The sequence below is a fragment of the Eschscholzia californica genome, unplaced genomic scaffold, assembly GCF_041429995.1.
Source record: "Eschscholzia californica isolate CP2 unplaced genomic scaffold, dmEscCali1.0.p SCAF_5, whole genome shotgun sequence".
Classification (NCBI taxonomy): Eukaryota; Viridiplantae; Streptophyta; class Magnoliopsida; order Ranunculales; family Papaveraceae; genus Eschscholzia; species Eschscholzia californica.
In genome coordinates, this window is record NW_028238472.1 from 53,564,976 (window position 1) to 53,581,987 (window position 17,012).

A 17,012-nucleotide genomic window follows, 5' to 3' on the forward strand; every position below is an offset into this window, starting at 1 on the left:
TAAAATACTTATTAAGATAAAGTACTTTTTTTTTTGTTGAAAGAAGATAGATAAAGTACTTGACATTCGAACAAAAAATAAATAAATGTATAAATAGAGAATCAATACAAAATTCCAAACACTAAATTCTAAGTACAAAAGTAAGACACAAAGTAAGAAATCTATTTTTCCTTGAGAATACCATACAAAAATGGAGATAAGTGATTATGTAATAGAAAGTTAGAAGAATGAAAATGAGGTCTTAACTTAATTTCTTACCAAACAAAAGGGAATCAAATTGTTGAATCCTACCAAACAGCCTGAGAAGTCATTAGGTAATAACTTATTTTTTTTCTTGTATATTGTTAAATTTGGTGAAAGATAAAAAAATGATAATATTGAAATGAAAAATCGACAAACAAAAAGGCTACATCAGTAGATCAAAGATGTAGTATCTAATCTTTTGAGCTATTGACAATGTAATAGTATCTCAATTGATTGAATTCAGAGTGTGGCGTATTAAAATTCTTCATCATCTAAAATGAATTATTTTATACAACTTCTATTTTGTAGACTTCCGCTCATGGTTCGAGCTCAGAAAAGAAAGAAAAGAAGTCAAATTCAGTGGTAGATTATAATTTCTTTTCTAAGAAGAAGAAAGTGGTGGAGTGCCTCAAAACTATAATCTTTTTTCTTGGCTAAACTCAAACTACGAAAGCTAGTGGCTAGTGAAAGGAACATCAATGTATTTTGAATTATTATCAATATAGATGGGATAAAGTGTACTAGAGCCCACTTTACCAAACCCTAAAATATGGAGTAGTAATATTTGTGTTCTCCTTTAACCCATCTTATAAAGGTTGAAGATGGTCCTCCTTCCCAAACTAAGTTAGTGGTTAGTAAATTTCAACAAAAAAAAAAAGTTAGTGGTTAGTTTTTGCAACAAAAAAATAAGTTAGTGGTTGGTATGGAAATGCATTTTAAAGCAGAGTAGGATATCACTCTTTATATCTATTGGATTGTGATGTTTCTATTGAGTACTTTTGCCTTTGGAAAAGAGAAAAGAGGGAAAAATTGATAAGTAAGATATTTGTATTTAGATAATGAGGTCAATTATAATATTTTTGAAGTAGAAATTACCGGAAAAATAAAAATGTTTCAAGACCAGGAGAAGAATTTCTCCCAAATTCAAACCTCCTCTTGAAGCTTGATCTGTAAGGAAAAATAATATTTTTTTTCAAAGTAAAACTTAAAAATCCAACTCAAAAGATGGTTCTACTTCTACTAGTAGTACAAGATGATTGTTTTTATATTTTATTTAAGGGTTCGGCTTTAGCCTCTAATTTGTAACCAATTCAGCGTTTTGGTTCATACCTATCCGACAATTCGTCTTGGCCTCCGAAAACAAAAAATGTTTCAATATTTTTCGGAAGTACCATTACATGTCAAAATGAATTCGATCCCCAAAAATTTAAAACACTAAACGTCACCTCATCTCCTATTGTTTCATCCACTTCTTTCATATATCACTCTCTCCTCCTCATCATCTTCTCCGGCGAAGGTCACGACCAGACAAATTTTTTCGGCGATCTTCAAACTTAAAAATAAAAATAAATAATAATTAATTTTTTCTTTTTTACTTCTTTCTCTCTCTATACTAGGATTTGGGGATCTTCCCCAAATCCTAGTGCAGAGAGTGAGGGAAATTTTTAGTATGTTGTCGTCGGAGAAAATGATGAAATGGAAGAGAAAGAGATGAGATGGAGGTGAGATGTGACGAAGTGAACGAAACAAGAGGAGATGAGTTAACCTTTAACTTTTTACAAATTAGGGATTAAAATGAAATTACCCCTTTAATTAAGCTTCGAGTAATACTAAACAACCCAAAATTTGGGGCGACCACATGATAAAAGGTGATATAATCGGCCCATTTTTCTTTTCACACGACTTGGAATCGGCCCTAACTTCAAGCCCTTTTAATAATTTTATTAATTTTCAGCATGACTTTATGTGGTTAATTTATTTATTTATTACCATTATCTAATACGATAAATTAAGAGAGAGAGAGAGAGTATTATCACATCCTCTCAAATAATTTATAATACGATAAATTGTATGTGGCAAAAAAGCTTAATTAGGAGGTTCCCCACTCACACTTTTTTATGACATGTTATCTATTGTTTCTTCTTATTCACTTCTTGCCACTTATAAAGGGTTCCACTCATTCTTTTGGATTACCTAATCTCTTTCTATATAGTATCATATCAATCAATTAAACTAGAGAGAACTAACTTTGACATAAAAAAGAGTCCTATAAACTACCTTTATGTTAACCACCAACTGCTAATTGGAAACAATTTTAAATTACAAAAAGGAAAATCCCACTAATTTGATCTCTTTATCATAGAAATTACATTTTGGTGTGGTTAGACATAGAGAAAATTATGTCCGACCATATGCCGCAGTCGAATTAAGTTGAATAGTAGTGGTAAGCTTCCTTTTACTAAGGTAGACAAAAGATCTTCACAACATGTATTTTTCCTTTTAGAGAGGAATGCGAAAGGCTTGAAAAAGAAGTGTCATTACAAACCTAACACTCAAAGAACATTTTTATTTTCTGCATGATGTGCTTTTGATGTACCATAACACAATCATAGAGATGTCTTCTTCAAGCAATAATATCCATCTATTCTTCCATGAGAGCAATAGTCTAGCTATCATTCACATACTCTACTACTAATTTCTTATGTTAAGATGCCCTCAATTCCTAGTTCGTGTTTTTTTTTTCTTCAAATCAAAATTCAAAATGTTTGTTGCAGTCTAATTCCTCCGAGTGACTATTTTGGGTTTATTTGAATTATACGACATAAACTTAGATGATTGGGATTTAACACCACCGAAGACGATGTTTTTGGCTTTTATGGGTCTATACTTTAAAGATTGTGACTTAGCCAAGTAAAGTATGAGAGTGTGCATAGTAAGAAAAAAAACCTTGTGTGCCTATATAAATTCTTCTGATCTAGTTTGAGCCCAATCAACACATGGTCCTACTTTACAGTTTACACCCAAGCAGTACAAACTACATCTGGAAATTCTATTGGCACCACGTCATTTCGCTACATCTGGAAATTCTATTGGCACCACGTCATTTCTCATTGTTTGAGTGTGACACGTTTGAATCCGAAAATAACAACATCATAAATCCAAATTGAGTTAATTCATAATTCGAGTCAAATTTCAGATACGACTAAAAGATGCAAAATAGTTTATTTAGTTTATTTGTTGATCCACTTTCACATATGAAAGTGACTTGATATTGCATTATTGTGAGCTAAGTAGTTGGGAACGGGATCATACCTCTCCTAAATCACTTTTCTTATATTTAATATCTTAGTTAATGTAAAGTAGACAACAATCTCAATCTCATTTTTTGTGAGTCAATTGTCTACTCATTAGAATAATCTAATAGTGAACTAGGGATGGAGTTGGACCCATCCGAGTTACTATGAAATTGATGTTGTTATTCATGATTCAAGTTCATTGATCCTTATTTTAGACGTGAAGAAAACTGTTAAGTTTATGATCATCAAACTCAAAATCAATTGACAATGAATAGAGATGATTGTGGACATTATATCTTGGTTGCTAGATTGCTCTCCTCTCATGTGGGACTAATCTCACTCGCTCCTTTTGTTTTCTTTTCGGGTGACGTCGAGTACGTGTTTTAAACCTATCACGTGTGTGCCTAGCTATGATATTATGTTAATTTTGTAATCATCTAACTCAAAACCGATTGGAAATGAGTGGAAATGATATAGATAATGTATTGTTGGTTGCTACATCGCCATCCTTTCATGTAGAAATGGAAGTGAGTTTTGGCCTTTTTATGGTACTCTTAAAATTGAGTTAATTCCTATATGGCCCCCTACTTTGTGACCAGCTTTCTTTATGGCCCCCAAATTTCTGTAAATTCAAATATGGCCCCCTATTTTCATGGAAATGTCATAACTACCCTTCCCATTAATATATTTTCAAAATAAAATTAAAAACAAAATCCTAAATTCCACCTCACTTCCCTCTCCACCACTCATCTCTCTCCACGTCACCTATCTCTCCAACTCACCTCTCTCTCTCTCTCTCCAAGTCACACTCTCATGAAGGTCGCCGGCCGGAAAATTTTCCGGCCGGCGACCTTCAAACTTTAAAAAAAAAAAAAAAAGTCAGCACTCACATGAAGGTCGCCGGCCGGAAAATTTTCCGGTCGGCGACCTTCAAACTAAAAAAAAAAAAAAAAATTTTTTTTTTTTTTTCACTCATCTCTCTCTCTAAAAATTCCGGCGAAGGGGGTTTCCCTTCGCCGGAATTTTTAGAGAGAGGGAGAGATGAGTGAAAAAAAAAAAATTTGTTTTTTTTTTTTTTTTAAGTTTGAAGGTCGCCGGCCGGAAAATTTTCCGGCCGGCGACCTTCATGAGAGTGTGACTTGGAGAGAGAGAGGTGAGTTGGAGAGATAGGTGACGTGGAGAGAGATGAGCGGTGGAGAGGGAAGTGAGGTGGAATTTAGGATTTTGTTTTTAATTTTATTTTGAAAATATATTAATTGGGAAGGGTAGTTATGACATTTCCATGAAAATAAGGGGCTATATTTGAATTTACAGAAATTTGGGGGCCATAAAGGAAGCTGGTCACAAAGTAGGGGGCCATATAGGAATTAACTCCTTAAAATTTATTTATTGAGATTATTTTTTTCAACATACTCATGTGGATGCCTTTAGCACTTATGGGTCTCTCAAACACTCTCCTCCAAATTTATTTTTGTTGAGGGTGTCTTTAGAACTTATGTGGACGCCTTTCAAAGTTCCCAATTAATGATAGCTTGACATCCAAATGAAGTACATATAAAAATGATGAACCACAGGCATACCAAAACAATAATGAGAGAAAAATGTGATACATGTGTTAAAAGTATCTACTTTTATAATATGCCAAGAAAGCTTGTTGACCTAGAATGGGAAACAAATAAAGTAGTTTTAACTATTAGGGAGGGTATCTCATCAAAAAAAAACTATTAGGGAGGGAGGGGGTGGTTGATATTGAGACACATAACAAACTAGTGTCTTTATCTTGACCCAATTGGCTCAATGTGGGCCCAATTTCATCAAACCACATCATTATACTTCTACTAAAATCTTTAATTTTGTTTGTCAAACAAAGATTATTACCGACATGAGAATGTCTGTTGTTTGTGTATCCTTTATCACATTGTAGATTATGGTAGTTCTTTGTAACCTTTTAAGGTCTATATTATATTTAAATTACCATATAGTATGAGTTTATTTTGTCATCTTGGTATATCAATATCGTATTACTGATGGTATTTTGTGGTAGTTCTATGTTCATTTCGTTCTTAAATGCATTTGTATGATATAGATCTAATCTTTCACGAAAAAAAATATATTTGATAGCGGAGTTTCAATTAAAAGTATGAAAATTACAACTCATGTGTTATTTAGTTTTCCATTAAAAGTATTCAAGTTTGTAAGGGCTTGTAGATACAAACACAAATTCTTTGGAATCGTTAATGGTAGTTTCCTTTTCGTTGTTGCGATCGTCAGTGGTAGTTGAATTTAGGTTTTTTCCGGCTCATTTGGATGCATCCCATCTTGACTACTATTTCACCTTTATGTATCTAGATCACCCAATTTAAGTAACTTAGTCATATGAAATTATCATGTTTTGTTTATATTTTTATGAGCTTATGTACTTACAAAAATATGAACTATAAGATTAACTCATAAAATAAAGGATTGACTTGAAAATGGTAGAAATTAGACACATGCAAATAGAAAATTTTCCCTTAGATTATGCAAAATCCATGTGAATGAGCTCTTTAATTCAATTTAATGTTAATTTGGATTTAGCCGTTAGATATCAAACTTCTGTCGAGATGTTCAACCCATTGAAGATGGGTTATTTTCGTTTTGGTCCTCAATTTTTGACCAACGTTCCATTTTGATCCCTATAAGTATCTGACACTACGGTTTGATTCCAAAGGACAAAAAAGATCAATTTTTCGAGAAATATTCTTAGGGATTAAAACAGGATTCATCCGAAAAATGGTAAAACATTAAGTCCACATGATATCCTCTTCTGTTTTTCACTTCATCTCATTTCTCCTCTACTTTATCTCTCCACCTCACTCTTGCTTTTTCGACACAAGGTCGCTGGTTGGCGACCCTCAACTCCAACGAACAAAAGTTTTTTTTTCTTTTCTCTTTACTCCAACGAACAAAATTGTTTGAGACCCTAGATCCAAAAGAGAAATCTCTTGTCTGGGAGACTAGACTAGAAGGGTCACAAATCTTAAATCTAAATCATAATTCGACGAAAGGGAACTTCCTTCGCCATAATAGATGGTGAGAGTGAAGAAGAAGAATAAGGAGGAGGAGGAGGAGGAGGAGGAGAAAAAGAAGAAGGAAAAGGAGGAGAGATTGGAAATAGATGTTTTAAGCTCTTCTATTTCGACCTCTAAAGGTATTTTTGAAAAGTTAGAACTTTTTTGTCCTCATGGGGATCATAGCTGCGAGTTGTTCTCGATTTGGGGGGCCGAAACAGAATTAACTCATTAAAGATCCTTAAGTATTATATGAAGTTCAACCCATCTAGTGACACATGGATGTAAAGATGAAGGAACATACTCATACTAGTTTTGACTCTTCCATTGATAATTTAGAAACTAACCCATACCCCCCCATCCATAAACATCTCTCACTCTCTCTCTCTCTCTCTCTCTCTCTCTCTCTCTCTCTCTCTCTCTCTCTCTTGAATACCTTCATCCCCTCTTCTTCCTGCCATCTCATTCACACCTACACTCTTTCTTTGTCTAAAGGAAAGTCTCTCTAGTCTCACCCACAGTTTCTCTCACTTCTTTTAAGACCATAACTTAAACTTGATCTCTTCCACTACCCACACTACACTTTCTCTCTCTAAAAGGAAGTCTCTCTTCCACCCCCTTCACCTCTCTCTCTCTCTCTTCTTTCTCACTCTTGAAGACCTTCATCTCTTCCACTAGTCACCCCCACTCTTTCTCTCTCTAACAAGAACTCTCTCAATCCCCTCTATCTCTCTAACCATGATAGAAGAAACAGTTCCATCAATCTGGTCATTAATCTCTAGTTATTTTACTCCAACTTATCTCTTTCTTGTATTAAATCTTGTTATTGGAATTATAGTTATTTCTTCCTCTTTTGGATCTCACAAACCTAAATCATTATCACCCCAACTTCATAATCATCTTCATCAACCACAACAACAACAACACCAACAATCACCCATTGATTTTCTTCACCATGATCATCTTCATCATCATCAACAACAACCACCATTAGTTCGAGCTCCATCGGTTTTAGAGCGATTCAAATCGATTAATCTCTATCATTTTAAAGCAGAGGATTTTAACCCTTTTCATAGTTCTACTCATTTTCATCATCCTCCAACTGAAGAACCCATTATCAACTTTTCAAGTTCTGAAACAAATCATCATCATCAACAACAACAACAAGAATATCAACCACCATTACGACCACAACCGTTAGCTCGAGCTCCATCGATTTTACAGAGACTGAAATCAATCAATCTTTATAATTTCAAACCAGAGGATTTTAACCCATTTTCCTCCATTAACAACAATTTTCAACAACAATCTCAACCAGTTCAAAAACAGAGTTTGAATTCGACCCAAGTTCAAAAAAGAAGACAACAATCAAGGGAGAAAAACCCAGATGAGATTTTGAATCATAGAGCTCTAGATAGCAACAGATCCAAATCTAGAGATAAAATTAACATTGATGATGATTTTCTCGATTCTCTTGTTCTTAGTAAGAAAGATTCTAAATCGAAAGAGAAGATCAGTCCAGATGATGAATTGTTTCGTGATCTTCGAGCTCTGAACAAGAATAAATCCAAAACAAGAACTGAAATCAACAACTACAACAACCCAGATGATGAATTTGTGGAAAACAGAGTTCTGAACAAGAACAAATTGAAAAAATCAAGCTTCAATGGAAACGACCCAGATGATGAATTTACGGAAAACAGAGTTCTGAACAAGAACAAATTGAAATCAAGCTTTAATGGAAACAACCCAGATGATGAATTTATGAATAATTCAGTTTTGAGCAAGAACAAATTGAAATCAAGTATGAATAACAAGACACCAGATGATGAATTTGTGGATCATAGAGCTCTGAACAAGAACAAATCGAAGACGATACAACCACGTCAAAAAGTGAAGCAGAAGATACTAGTAAGTGCAAAATCAGATGTGATTGATCGAAATAAATTTGAGGAAGAAGAAGAAGAAGAAATGGAGAATCACACAGGTGGTGGTGGTGGTGATGATGAACATGTTGATGCAAAAGCTGATGATTTCATTAATAGGTTTAAGAATCAATTGAAATTACAGAGGCTTGATTCTATTATGGGATACAAAGATATACTCAAAGGTGGTGGTGGTGGTGGTGGTGGTTCTTCAAAATAATCTTCCTTCTTTTCTTAATTGTTTCTAATTAGTATATTTTTGTTGTTTGATCTTGTTTTAGGGTTATTAGATCAACAAATTATGTGAAAGTTTTCATTTTTAATAAAATTTAAATCATTTTTTTTTTGTCAATTTTTTGTTCTTTTGAACTGATTTTTGTTGGGGAAGGTGAGAGAAGGAAAAGAAGATGATCAGTGAGCCGTGACTGTAACATAAGTTAAATGGCGAAATTAACCTTTAGGTTTCGTGGCGAAGCAGATATCTTAATCGATTTAAAAAATTTGACGCGAAGAATTAGTTTTTTTTTTTATGAAATACGCGAAGAATTAGTTAGATTCAGAAGAACCAGATTCCGAGATAAAGAGGAAGATACTTTAATACCTTTACATATGTTCTTTATTTCAAATATTCTAGATCAGTGATACTCTAATTTGTGTTCACAATTTCAGTTGATTGGGTCCATTTCTCTGACCTCGACTTCAACTGAGATAAGAAATTGAAATGTATATCCACGAAGAGTCCCACATAGACAAGAGATCGGGTAAGAAACATGTGTCTTTGGCCCATCCCACTTATCTCAGATGATTTCGACCAATTAATTTCTATGTACATAGTATGACATAAACGTAATGAATGTTGTGGTTCCCACTCTACCTAGTATAATTATAAGTAGTCTCGCGTTACTTAAAAACTCTCCAATTCCGCTAAGGTACATATGGTCCGAGACTCTCTTTACTCACTGCTAATTAATTTTGTGCGAGAAACACATCAAATAAATTCGAATCTATAAGTATTAAGCTTAAACAATTATATATACTTTGTGTATTATTTCAGTTCAGTCCTAACATCACAATTCACACAATTCCCTATCCAATTGTCCAAGTTTCCCTTCGTCCGTCGTCGTCTGTATCTCCTCATCTCTCTTTTGTATATTTATCCATTTAGTCGATCCTATACATAGGTATACTTATTATATGGAGTTCATTTTTTTCACAAATATAGCAAGGGGATTTCATGAAATGTATGAAATTTACAAAATAATACCACATTTTTATGGTCGGTGGGAAGGTCTACTTGGAATTGAAGATTACTCCATGATCCCTTTTAAAGAGAATCATGTGCATTGAAGTGTACTTGCGTGTTCTTATTGGTTGTTACCAGCTTGACTAGTAGGAAAATTAAATACTACTTTTATAAAACCTAGGTCAAAACTCCATTATCAAATTAACCAAAAAGAGGCTTGCCAAATTTATAAAACAAATTTGGGTTGGACTCTTAGTACAATGCCCTAAAATTTAGAGTTTGGGTTGGCTCCTTGCTTTATGCAACCAATGATGCTCTTCTTTGGATCTAATTTGATGAAAGAGGTAGAGGGTGAGAATTCAATTTTGGGTATTGTCAACCTTAAATGCATTAATGTACTGTCAATTACTGTATATACTTGATTACTAATGTATTATCATTATTGTAGTAATATTATTTATAGGGATGACTTTATCTCTAATGGTAATCCCACTAGGCAAGAGCAATGATAAAGTAATGACATGAGAATCCGATAACGTTTTTATAATGCAAGTGCTACACTATATGCTGGGAGTCGTTGCTGGTCGTCATTGGTTTCTAGAAGGTTCCCGGTTGTTCCTTCTCATGTTTACGGGCCCTTTTAGCTGGTCATCATGACTGTGCCTGAAGGGAGACATCACTACTAGTAGTACAAAGATGTTACTTCCATTGACATGGACTATTACACAAACGGTACGATAAATGTCGACTTTACATTTTCTTTTATTTTTCTTTAAGTGTATCTTCCTATTTTACATAAATTGCACTGTTGGTGTGTGGCGATTCCAGAGAAGGTGTTTCTGTTCGCCCAAGCCTTCAGTCGAATCTAAAAGGCTCCACCCAGGTCACGGCAATAACTACAAGTCCCTCCTACCACCTGACAATCTCAAAAGCTCCCAAAGGCTTCATCCTGACATGACGAAGGTTGTAGTCCCTTTGATCACCAAAGGCTCCATCCAGCTCACACCAAAAGCAGTAAGTTCCTTCGATAACAATTGAAAACTCTAAACTTCCGCTGCTCTTAACGTCCCAGCAGACGGCTTAGCCATAATCCCTCCTATTGCGTGTTTGTGACTGATATCTCTTCAGTAATCCCATACTCAAAACGTCCCATCGCCAAAGTGGTTTCACTAGTCGCGAAACCATCCAAACTCTCGTGAGATAGTCTAGAGGGGAAGCACATTAGTCACAAACACCCTAAACAAAGTAGTATTAAGATTTTGAGTGGCTTGCAAAAGCTCTTGGTTAACTCAAGATTCATTGGTTTGAATCATATATTTTTTAGGCTGTCTCGGCGCAAAACAAGTGAAGGGGTTTGATGGAGACCATCCATCGAGAGGGCCTCTCGGCCAGTCAACTAATGGGCCTAACGGCCAGATTTTTGAATTAGAATAGTTTCTCGTTTATTATTTAGATTTCCATGTTTAGAGTCCTAGCAATCAAGGAAATAATCTTTAGTAGTTATCTTATTTCCGCATTCGAGTTTATCTAGGAAAGTCTAATCTCTATATAAGAGAAGTCCGGTCTGTCGTGTTCATCATTGAATTGAATTACAAAAACCCTTGATTGCAACTTCTTTTATATTTATTTCAGTTTATCGTTATTTGATTATCGTTTTCTTGTTAGTTTATTTAATGGATTCTAATAGTTTTACGCTTCCGCAACAATCTACATCAGCTGGTATCATGAGCCCGCAAAATCCTGATACAACAAACGAGAAATTTTTTTCTTTACCCTTCACCACGACTTCATCTCTCCACCATACTCCATCCCTTCTTCCAAAACCTCCGTATCCTGCGGAAAGGCATAACGTTTTCAAATCGAGACTCACCATCAACAATAAGGTGTGTGACTTTATTATTGACGACAATAGCGATGGAAATATGATATCACTTTGTCTCGTCAAAGCACTCGGTCTTCCTACTTACGACCACCCTTGCCCGTATAAACTCGATTGGATTTCTGACAAAAGCGAATTGGCAGTTCGCCAACAATGCATATTCTCGTTCTCAATCGGTTCTCACTATCGTGACTCTCTTTGTTGTGATATTGTTGACACGGAGAACTGTCCTCTCATCCTAGGACGACCATGGATTTTAGATGTTGATGCCGTACATAAAAGCCGTCAGAATACTTACGAATTTAGGTGGCATAAGAAACTTTTTATCCTTGTTCCACTCCAAGAATACTTACCGGGGAAAGAAAAAGTCGACAGCGTCAAGCCTAAGGATGCAGACCAAACAGCAGCAAAAGAGGAATTAGACGACAAAGACACAACTACTAAATCTACATCTATTGTAGAGAAACATGAGGTCTCTTGTTTGAGAAATTTTGGTAACTTCGAAAGACTTGATCTCGGGTTCAGTAGTCTTACTTTGCTTGAGGGCTTCAGCTCATGCGTCAATTTGAAGTGGCTTTCAATTTCCCATCATAAATTGCAAAGCTTTATGAGAAGTGAACATCTCCCTAAACTTGCTATGCTAAATTTCATCTCTGTTTGGGTTTTTAACGAGAGAACGAGAAAAGGAAAAGAAATGGGGTATTTGATTTATGGTTTGAATAATCTTTATGATACCGTTAATGGCGGTGGTAATATATGGATCAATGAGAACAATTTCAGGATCGTGAGGAAGATTGAGGAAGGTAGGCTTGATTATGTTTATCTTTGTGAAGGCCGAATTCAGCATATTGATGTTTTTCTCCAACGGCTTCCAAGGGTTTTAATAGTGTCTAGACGTGCTGTTCGGAAGAACAAGTTCGTTGATTTTGTAGATAATTTTGAACCAATCCATGGTATTCTTCTATGTGAAGACGAAGACATCGGCCCATCACTATACGGAGATGAAATGTCTGGTCTTTCTACTGAAGAATTAAATGTAATTAAAGGAATGGACATTAGTGACCCGACAGTTAGTCGTGAAAAAGATTCGATCGAATTAAGATTAGTTACACTTTGTCTAGAAAGAAATATACCTTATTTAGGTATATGTAGTGGGTCACAAGTTCTTACTGTTTCTTATGGTGGAAGTCTATATCAAGATGTCGGCAACGAGCTATCGAATAACGTTCGACAAGAGGATCATAACGCTGTTCATATGGGTTATGACAATTATGACGGATACCGACATGTTGTTCAGGTAGTGAAGGATAGTCCTTTACATGATTGGTTTAGGGATTCATTAGAGGAAAATCAAATGGAGATAATGGTGCATAGTTCTCATCATCTAGGTGTGAAAAGAGAACCGTATACTAACAACGGTGAGCCTCTACAATCAAAACAGTACTCTGAACTTGAAGTGGGATCTAAACTTCTCGAGTCCAATACCGCATTGAGTACAGAACAGGAAAAGAGATTGACACAAATGGGTGCAACAGTAAGGAATGCAAGTACATTCTTATAAAGGTTGAAGATGAATGAGGATAAGCAGAAGATAGCAATGGAAGATGGAGACACAGTATTCGGGGTCGGTGTTGAAGTGAACCTAGATTCACAGGTTTATAGGAACGTCAAATATCGCCCAAGACAACCTCAATACTTCAATCGTGTTGTAGTTGCAAATCAGTCAGAGATACTAAACTCCACAAAGGAAGAAAAATTCGACGAGACTTATAAAGAAGGAGAGTTCCAATTGGTTAATACTTGCTTCGACGATTTATTTGTTCAGTATCTAACCCCGGGAGATGGATTAGCTGTTTCGATTCACAGGATTCTTCCACATCCAATTGTGTCATCGTTGGTTTTATCTCTTGATATTCTTGAAATAATCACTAGTTTTTGGTTTTATTCATGGAACCAATGGGACTACATACATCACGTATCCGATACATCGTCCCTTCAAGGGTTTTCACATAGTCGATTGGTTATGTTCAGTGAAGAAGTCCATATGACATTAGTTCTTAACACATTACGTATTTCGAGTGCAATCGTGATTTTATGTGTTGATTTGGCTAAGTTCATTACGTCCTTGCATATCTACGACAGAGTCTCGGTTTATTATCATCACGAAGATGAACGTGGGAAGATTATTCAAGTACTAACGTGGTCCAATGCTTTCGAAGTTATTTGTTTCATTGGGAAAGATGTGGGTTCCTTCATCAACCTAGGAGATGACAGGCAATGTCGTTTTTGTGCACTACTACTGCTTTTGCGAGTATCTTGGCATCATACGATTCATGTTATATTTGGTGTTATGGTGCTTCTTTGTATTCTTCAACTTTCTGGCACATCTCGCGCAAAGTGGGAGCTAAAGATTGCCTTGGTGACGCCATTTAAACTCCACTCGGCACTTTCAAGAAAATCGGCCAGAAGAGGTTTGGTCCCTTCAAAATCGTCTCGAACGTTACCTTCAACATCGTTGATTTATATCCATATTACCCGGACGATCCAATTTATGTCGACAACAACTCGGGGGCAAGTTTTTCCTCGGCAGGGGAGTATGATGGAGACCATCCATCGAGAGGGCCTCTCGGCCAGTCAACTAATGGGCCTAACGGCCAGATTTTTGAATTAGAATAGTTTCTCGTTTATTATTTAGATTTCCATGTTTAGAGTCCTAGCAATCAAGGAAATAATCTTTAGTAGTTATCTTATTTCCGCATTCGAGTTTATCTAGGAAAGTCTAATCTCTATATAAGAGAAGTCCGGTCTGTCGTGTTCATCATTGAATTGAATTACAAAAACCCTTGATTGCAACTTCTTTTATATTTATTTCAGTTTATCGTTATTTGATTATCGTTTTCTTGTTAGTTTATTTAATGGATTCTAATAGTTTTACGCTTCCGCAACAATCTACATCAGGGTTGCTCCGGACAATGCTAGAGTTCTCATCCAAGGATCGTGTTGTTTTGCAAGTTATGTAATGGTTTTAGAAACAACCTTGTTCACTCCAACTCTGTTTATATTTCAAGTTAAACACAGGGTTGATTCAAGTGGTTTTTATCTTTACTGGATGATGGTTCATTTCAAAATCCAGCATCAACCCAATTTGTTTCATCTTGCACCAAAATATTGTGTCAATACTCCATCTATTGCTTTTTTTTTAGATCGGACTCCAAGAGTTAGGTAATATTATATGCAATATAATATGCGATGTTCTGCGTACTGTGATAGCATTGTTGATGCAAATAATCGGTCTATATGGTCATCGCGCACTTGTACACACACTTCAATCCACGAACACCAAAACAACACTTGTACATGCAATTGATATTTTTGTCCTCAACTATGGGTCATGGTTAGTTCTTTGGTCACTTCAAATTATTTTGAGGAAAAAGCTAAGTGTATTAAGTCACACAGGTAAAAGAACAGTTTAGATCGTAGTCAAACTTTGAAAAAACTTGATATTTTAATGAAAGCGAGTCATGAAGTATTTGTCATTGTAACACTCCTTATATTTTTAAATGTAGAACTTGCAGAATTTGTTTGTTAGTTTTGTTGGTGACCAATTTTAGCAAAACTAACAAACAAATACTAAAAATTCTTTCATTCAACACTTGGTACAGATAAAACAGCAACTACCAAATACTGCAAGTTCTAGGTTGGAATTCATTGCTTTGGCATCTCTTGCCATTGTCCTAATTTAGAGCTTTGTCATTGTTAATTGGCACGAGGCTATCTGAGAAAGTAGTAATATAACTTTTCGTGCATAAATGTACCGACGAGGGGATCCCACTTACTTCAAACTCTCTCCAACTTCTCTTCTTCCAATTGTAAGAATAAAAATACACACATTTCATTTTACCCGCTTCTTTATCACAATTTCGTCCCTCAGATGATGTTATGATTATCTCGTCATCTGATCCTACAAACTTACAAAACCTAACACCCATTTCTTCCCCAAATAAAAAGGCAATGTGATACTACTCACTTCACTCCATCTTCCATCGGTACTACTTGATAAACTACCATCGCTACGAATATGCATTCGATAAATCTCCTCTTTCATCTTGTAATCATCATCTTCATATATATACATCTTGAACGTACAATTGTTCATTCTAATTAACATAGCTAAACGCCCACTCACTTCTAATAAATAAACAAGCTCATTACGGTCAGTAGAATATGACTCACTGCCGAGTGGGTTGTATTCTTTGTCACAATCATCTCCAGGTTGATCAAGGATGAAATCAGGGACTGTGATTGTCCTAAACTTCTCCCTTCCTACATCAAATGCCACTATGCATACAGGACGATATTTACTATCCCAGAAGCCATTATAAAGGTGAAGACTGCTCCAATAAATAACACCATTCGCATAAACAGAATCCTCACGTAGGCTCCTATAAGATATATCTGGGACCTCTTCGATCCTCCTCCATCTACTATCACCATTAATGCCTTGACGCCCTATCGTCAATACCTCACAAATCAAATAATTTTGTTTAAAATCTCGAGAAGTAACTTTCCACAAACAAACCAATTTGTGTTCATTAGTGGAAGGATCAAAACCAAGTTGGTAGTTGGGCTCGGCGGAGCGGTAGTTCTTCATCCTATAGCAATCTTTTTCTTCTGATAACAATGATGATTCAAACCAAGGTGACAATTCTCTGGTACTAATATTGCATATACGAACAGCATACTTGTGATGTGCCTCAATGAGACATATCAAACCTTTAACAGGGTTTGAAATGCTATCATAAGAGGTCGAATCCACCTCCCTTACTATGTCAACCACAACAACATTTGTAGTAGAAGTGTCTCCTCCTTTGTTGTCGCCTTGATACAACATTAGGTCAGCCGTAATGTACGACTCATTATCATACCCTTTATCCCAATAGTTCATTCCTTGAAAATGATCACGCAGTTTCTTTCGTCTCTCTGGCGTCCTAGGTACAGGATTGACGATAAATAGACGAGGAAGACGTGAACGATTAAGAAGGTGTAAATCAATAAAGTTTTGATCTTTTTGAATCAAGGAGCCCCATCTCTTACAAACACTCTTGAAACGAAAAAGGTTTTTCACAGGGAGTCGAGTAAATATCTCAAATATGAACCAATCATCATCATCATTAACAGGAGGGGGACTAATAATACTACAAGGGTTTTCAGTTGATTTCATTCTCCACCTACCCTTATCTCCTATACAAGTAGTACTATAATTGAAATTCATCATCAAACAAAGATTGATCTTTTTTTCATAATAATAAACAAAATTCATCAAACAATGGAAGCAGATAAGAAGAAAACATATAAGTATGTACGACTTACCCTAGTTATTGGAAGATCAATTGATACGGCAAAAGAGACTCTGAACGATCCACCAATTTCAAGAGATCCAGTGAGAGAAAGGTTCTTGTTTGGTCTGTACTACTATACTACTACTAGTAGTATCTGAATAAACGAGGGAGGAGTTGAAGAGGGAGGGAGGGTTTCTTTTATGCCCTAACCCCCAACGGTTCTGATTCAATTACACCCAAAAAAAAAAAAACCACT

At 35.6% G+C, this 17,012-nt stretch overlaps 2 protein-coding genes across 3 annotated transcripts; one reads left to right on the top strand and one right to left on the bottom strand.

The window, feature by feature from the left end:
• The first annotated feature begins 6,654 nt into the window (after positions 1-6,654).
• LOC147540666 (uncharacterized) lies at positions 6,655-8,647 on the top strand. Its single transcript, XM_086644917.1, has one exon. It carries the CDS (start codon positions 7,109-7,111, stop codon positions 8,513-8,515), a length of 1,407 nt encoding a protein of 468 aa, XP_086501043.1. The 5' UTR covers positions 6,655-7,108; the 3' UTR covers positions 8,516-8,647.
• A 6,256-nt stretch (positions 8,648-14,903) lies between these two features.
• On the bottom strand, positions 14,904-16,994 carry LOC147540667 (F-box/kelch-repeat protein At4g19930-like). 2 transcript variants are annotated; one of them, XM_086644919.1, is made up of 2 exons: positions 16,788-16,994; positions 14,904-16,405 (listed from the first exon to the last, which is right to left on the bottom strand). In XM_086644919.1, exon 2 carries the CDS (start codon positions 16,360-16,362, stop codon positions 15,379-15,381), a length of 984 nt encoding a protein of 327 aa, XP_086501045.1. In that variant the 5' UTR covers positions 16,363-16,405; positions 16,788-16,994; the 3' UTR covers positions 14,904-15,378. The 2 variants fall into 2 exon arrangements, with proteins under 2 accessions (XP_086501045.1, XP_086501044.1); XM_086644918.1 differs by having other exon boundaries at positions 14,904-16,658.
• Positions 16,995-17,012: the final 18 nt, after the last annotated feature.